Here is a 6280-nt window from a genome sequence, read left to right on the forward strand (position 1 = left end):
TGCTGAACCTATTCACATTCTATTCAAAACTCCTTCATGGAATTTACTAGGTACTTTTGTTTTTAGGGAAGTGGCATATGTTCATGGTAGAAATAGAATCAAAACTCTTTACTCTCGGTAGCACCGACACTTTTGATCGACATGTACCGATCCATTAATTACATTTTCTCAAGTTATTTTGGGTGTCGACGTGTCTGTCTCAGTATGTATCTATGCTTCATAGGTTCAGTTGCTGATTTAAACCCCTTAGTTTTACACTTTATTTTATCTTATTAATTTAAGTAGTCCAACTTTAACTGATAGAGATACATATTCCCCTGCATCTTAGTATTCAAGCAAATAAATTAGAAAGCCTCATACTCATTTTACAAATGTATATTTCGTTTTAACAATGTTATGTTTGTAACCAATTTGCAAGTGTTAGTAATATGACTCTTGCACAACGGAAATAATCTGAGTTCTAATCCTATAGTCGCCAACCTCCTACAAAAGTATCGGATGTTCCACCAATGATTCGAGAATTAGCTCCCTAGTGGGGGTTCTAAAGCGGTTAAGTTGTAGCCCGTAAGCATAAACTATTGGCGCATATTGGGGATTAAAGATCCTAATTACGGTTTATTAACATAAAACAATGATATGTGTATGTATATTGCTTGACAGTTCATCTCATTCTATTTGCAGGAACTTGCTATTAACATGGATTTGCGTGTTGTTAATGCATTTGGTAGACATGTTGATGCACCTTCTAAGTGGGAAAGGTTCGACAAGCGCGAAGACATCATAAGCGACCTACCTGACTACATTATTGGTTCTATACTTTCGTTTCTTCCTACTAAAGATGCCGTTCGTACGAGTGTTCTATCAAAGAGGTGGAAAAACCTATGGAAATTTGTCACAGAACTTAGTTTTCAAGATAGAAACCATTTGCCTCACAGAAAGTTTAAAAAAACACACTTTTTACACTTTGTATATAGGATACTAATTCATCTGAGTAGTTCAACAATCCATAGTTTTTCTCTTTCTGTTTACTATAACTATGATCTTTCCCATATTAATGAATGGATTTCTTTGATTTCTGATCTCCGAGTCAAAAAGATTTGTTTCGAGTCACAGATAAAACAGCGCAACTTTCCCTCCAATGCCCTTATCAAATGCCAGTCTTTAGAGGAATTGATTCTGAAAAATTGTATTATCACTTTTCCTCCCTTTATTAGTCTTTCATCCCTCACAGTTCTTAAATTGTCTGTAGTCACACTTACCTGTTACGACCTGAATAACTCGAATGAGCCGATAGATTTAACACTTACATTTCCAGTTCTTAGAAAGTTCGAGATAGAAAGATGTGCATGGTTAAGTGTAAAGAGTGTCACTTTACATGTGCCTCTACTTGAAGTTGTTTCAATGGACTGTAAATTTGTGAGGTTAAATACTGAATTTACGTTTTGTGCTTCGCGTGTTACAGAGTTTATGTATATTGGTCCTTTTTTTTCAGAGACCATTTGGGTAGACGCAGCACACATTGTTTCTGCTGATATTACTATATATGATGGTTCAAATACGAGTTTGGAAGAATCGATTCTTTTTGTTAGTAAGCTTCTCAGTATTAATGCAGCAAGTCTAAAGCTTTGTTTGCACGAAAAGAAGGTATGTTTTCTTTCTTCACTCTTTTCTTTCCTTTGTTATTTTGTTTAATTGCAAGTTTTAAACAAATTTTTTAGTATCTGCATTATCCATCCCTCAAAAAGAAAAATTATCTGCATTATGGAAGTATAAATCCATGGGTATTCATGTATACACTACAATATATTAAAAACTTCAAAATTTCATATTATGAAATTGTTTTTAAAACTTTGGTTGTAATGTATAAAAGAAATGCTTTACTTTTCGGTAAACAGGAGCCTAAAATTATTTCTTTGGTCAGATTGATAAATAATTATTCGACTTAATATTACAAAATTGGACAAAAGAAAACAACCTCCTTTGAACTAAAATATTTCGAAAAACAAACATGTGAATGTATAATCTAAAATACTTGGGAAACTAGTAAACAAGATTTGTCCTTCAAATTGTCTTAAATTAGCCTTCATAAATCACTAGTCAACCGTAGTAGCATCAATGTACGAAAATTTTCTTTGCAGCTGCTGCTGTTTCAGCAATTTTTGTTTATTTTATTCTACATGCAAACTAAGCATCAGCAACCTATTTCAAATAAGCATATTTAACTTGTTTCATTCTTTGGTTCATTTAGTTCAAGGAAAAGTGGTATGTTGTTTGTAGGTTTATAATTCATTGAAATTTTATTTCAACACAATGAGTGAGGAAAATAAAAGGTCAACTTTTTAGTAGTGTTGTTATTTGTGTTATTGTTGAGTCTAGAGTGTTATAGAAGCTTCACATCTAACTAGTTTTTTGTGAGCATGTGTTTGGGAAATGGATTCCCTGCAGTCAGAGTGACCAAGAAATTTTGTTTTAACTTTCAACCATTTCATCTCTTTTTTATGGCTAAGATTTTCTTGACTATGCAAATTTAAGATTTTCTTACTACAATGAAGCCCGATCCATGTGTTTGATTATGACTTTTGTTTTTAATTCATCATTATATTCATGTCCTTTAATGTGTCTTCATATATCATCCTAACACAAACTTTTTTTTGTCGACAAGGTACTTGCACGAGTGAAACGTTCTTTTAATGACATTCCTGACTTTCAAATATTGCGTCATCTGGATTTAGACTATGCAACTGGTGATTTTTTGTTTGACTTACTTTTAAAATCACCACGTTTGGAGACTCTTGTTTTAAAGGTTTGTGATTGATGATCTTCACGTTTCACAAAATTTGCTCATATATAAATATAGGCTTACTTTTAAGAATTTGTTCTTTTTAGTTTTGCTTAAAAAGTTATCGTTCAATTTGTCATTGTTTTAAACATTAGTATAGTAAACTTATATTCTATATTTTCCTATAAATATTGAAAACTAAATATTTAAGTGAAAACAAGATATCTTTCTATGTTTAATAATTTTAGTGAAAATATTGAACACTAAGAAAAGTATTTCTTTTCTCTCGTTTTTTTGGTACAAAGTATTTTGATAAGCTTTTAATTTTTGTATAGACTTTAGTGATCAGCTTCACTTTAGCAATATAATAAATATAGAATTTTTAAATGATCATCAGGTACGAGGTGACTGGCGGCTTGATTTTGCTGTTATGCCGGGTTGTTTATTTACCCTTAAAGTGGTAAAATTTGTAAGATTTGCTGGTACTCCTCATGAGTTAAATTTTGCTAAATATGTGATGAAAAATGCTCTAGCCTTAGAGAAAATTACTTTCTGTTCTTCTAAGTTGTTTGGCTCGAATAACTGCGAAAAACTTAGAGAAAAGATCTTTTCATACAGGACGTGGTTTAGTTCAGCAGTTATAGAATTTTCATATATTACATAAGTTTTTTAAGAGTGTTAGAAATGCAATGGTGGTTCTTGTTTATTATTGCATTTGTAAATTTGAGTGGGAGAATGTACTAAACTGTTTACAATTTTAATAAAATAATTCTTTTACATATTCTATTTATTTCACACTCGTAACTTTTCAATTTTATCTAATGTTTAATATTAACATTACATAAGCTTTAGTTATAAATTCAATTTTATTTACATCTTAGGTATTTTTGCATAAGCGTATGATGAAGATGTTGATGTTGCACAGTATTTTTGTATAACTGTATGATGAAGATATTGATGTTGCACAATAAAAATCACATCGTGGGAGATAAAAAAAACCGAGATAGAAAATTTAAATAATATAATTTTAAACATAAGAATATAACATGGAAGTTTCAAAATTGAAGAAAAATCTCGATGTTGTTTAATGACAATCAGACAATAAATTATGTGAATTTTTTTAGAATACATACGCTTCTTTCAAACAATTTCGGTTCAAATATACTAACACTCTCCATAACAAATATTTGAATTATATCTTACAACACTCTAACACAAGAGTATAACAGAAAGATAAATAATCAAATACAAAATTAAAGTGTTTATGATTAGTGCACCTTATAATGAATAACTAGAACCATATTTATAGGTTTGACTTTCTCTTTTCCTTACAAAACTGAACAATATGAAACTATTTCAAGATCTATAATTTCAATCAAGTCCAATAGTCTCCACCTTGATTGAAAATGATACATCTTTTGCTTCTATTGTCTATATTGACAATCATAGTTCAAAAGAACTATCATACTTCACCATAAAAAGTATATTTCAATTGAAGCTAAACGACTCGACAAATTTCTACTTGAAACTAAACCTCTTAAATAATTTTCACTTGAAGTTAAAATACTCATAAAATTTTTACTTGAAGTTAAAACACTTGAATAATTTCTTCTACATGTAAAAAATAAAAGTGATAATTTATGGTGCAACTTTCGTGTTGACTTTCTTAGGAAGTTCTTCTACAATCAATATAATGTCACAACACATTTTGCATCAATGCCTTCCAATGTCCATGTGTAACTCTGATTATATAAGCACACATTCTTGGCTTGAATTTTACATGACAAATGAAGTGTGTGAGACTAGCAAGTTTGTTAATGGAAGACTGTGATGGTTTTTGTTTCTCATTGTGGCAGGAGCTTTGAATGCCATGTTATCCTCGACAGTAAATTTGAGGTTGTTTCTGTGGTTTTCAGGTGGGTTGATGATTCGAAATTCAAGGCATCTCATATATAATTTGTTGATGATACATTGATTATAGGTGACAAAAGATGGAAAAATATTAAAGCTATTAAGGCAATGGTGCTACTTTTTAGCTGATATCAGGATTAAAGGTGAATTTTCATAAAAGTTTTTTGGTTGGTCATAATATAAATAGATCTTAGCTTGATGAAACTGCAAGTACACTTGGTTGTAAGGTTGTCACAACTTTATATTTGAGGTTCCCTATTAGTGATACTCCTCAAAGGTTGTCCATTTAGATGAGTTGTAATCTTTCCTTGGGCGTCACTTGGTTATTTTGAAATCTATCATGTATGCATTGTTTGCTTATTTCTTGTCCTTCTTCAAGACTCTTGCAGGTATCATTCTTAAAATTAAATCTTTATTTAAAATCTTTGTTATGGAGTGAGACTGAAGAGATCCGTAAGGTTTAACATCCATGTATACTATAATTATAACATCCACCAATATAAACATTAAATTTTATAAATTGAATATTTACTAAAAATTATATACTTATAAGATCATATAAAAAAAACAAGGTTTAAATATGTTTTTGTTCCCTATAGAAAAATTAGCTAAAACATAATAACTAATTAACTTATAACTCAAAAACAAATAACTTTAACAACTTACTTGAAACACTACTCTTAATAGTTCCCCAAAAACTATGTGGAAAAGACCAGCTCCAAACCATCATATATAGCTCAAACAAAGTTCTCTACTCTTAATAGTTCCCCAAAAACTATGTGGAAAAGACCAGCTCCAAACCATCATATATAGCTCAAACAAAGTTCTATCATTGGAATCGTTCATACCCTTAAGATATAAAAATAGTTAAAATAATCACAAAACATTTCTCGACAAAAGTTATCGTACCATTTGAGTTTTAGATTGCACTATCTCTATTGTGGACCCCTCAAGCAACCCATAAATAATGTCAAATAAATCAATGGTTCTTTCTATCTTTATGTGTTTTGTGTTTTAATAATTAGACCAAATAGACAATTGATCCTAATTGTAAACTATTAATAATAATAATAATAATAATAATAATAATAATAATAATAATAATAATAATAATAATTTTTATTATTTTTATTATTTGATTTATCAAATTATGATAATTAAATAAAAAGTTTAATATAAGGGAGAACACATATGGTGTCAACACTCAGTACATTAAAATAACAATAACAATAACAATATAATTTTTTACATCTTTTCAAAAATAAATATAATTTATACTTAATAAATAAATATTCAAATTTTGACTAAAATAGTTTTTAATAAGATTTTATTTATATTTTAGTAAAACTTCAAATTATTAAAGCAACATTTTCTTGAGAATCAAAGAATTAAACTAAATAAAATAGTTCATTTTTGTGTGTTAGCATATAGACATTCACAATATTATATAACTTGGTTGGTTCAAATAAATAATAATTGTGGGCCTTGCAAATGACAAGTTATTCATAATTTTTAAAATACATATATTATTAAACACATATAATTGTTAAAATAGGATTATTTTAAACAAAAAGAGCTAATTTCATATGA

At 29.1% G+C, this 6280-nt stretch overlaps 1 protein-coding gene across 4 annotated transcripts in view; it reads left to right on the plus strand.

The window, feature by feature from the left end:
- Window positions 1–3560, plus strand: part of LOC101505385 (F-box/FBD/LRR-repeat protein At4g26340-like) — a 4148-nt gene extending 588 nt beyond the window's left edge. The window contains exons 1-4 of one of the 4 annotated variants that reach the window (XM_027334784.2): window positions 34–202; window positions 682–1644; window positions 2663–2803; window positions 3177–3560. In XM_027334784.2, the coding sequence (XP_027190585.1) occupies window positions 697–1644; window positions 2663–2803; window positions 3177–3443 (1356 nt within the window). In that variant the 5' untranslated portion in view covers window positions 34–202; window positions 682–696 and the 3' untranslated portion in view covers window positions 3444–3560. Of the gene's footprint in view, window positions 1–33; window positions 203–232; window positions 565–681; window positions 1645–2662; window positions 2804–3176 lie in introns of those variants that run through there. The other 3 variants (XM_027334786.2, XM_073368051.1, XM_004488628.4) reach the window with 3 other exon arrangements.
- The last annotated feature ends 2720 nt before the right edge of the window (window positions 3561–6280 follow it).

Source organism: Cicer arietinum, chromosome 1, assembly GCF_000331145.2.
Source record: "Cicer arietinum cultivar CDC Frontier isolate Library 1 chromosome 1, Cicar.CDCFrontier_v2.0, whole genome shotgun sequence".
Classification (NCBI taxonomy): domain Eukaryota; kingdom Viridiplantae; phylum Streptophyta; class Magnoliopsida; order Fabales; family Fabaceae; genus Cicer; species Cicer arietinum.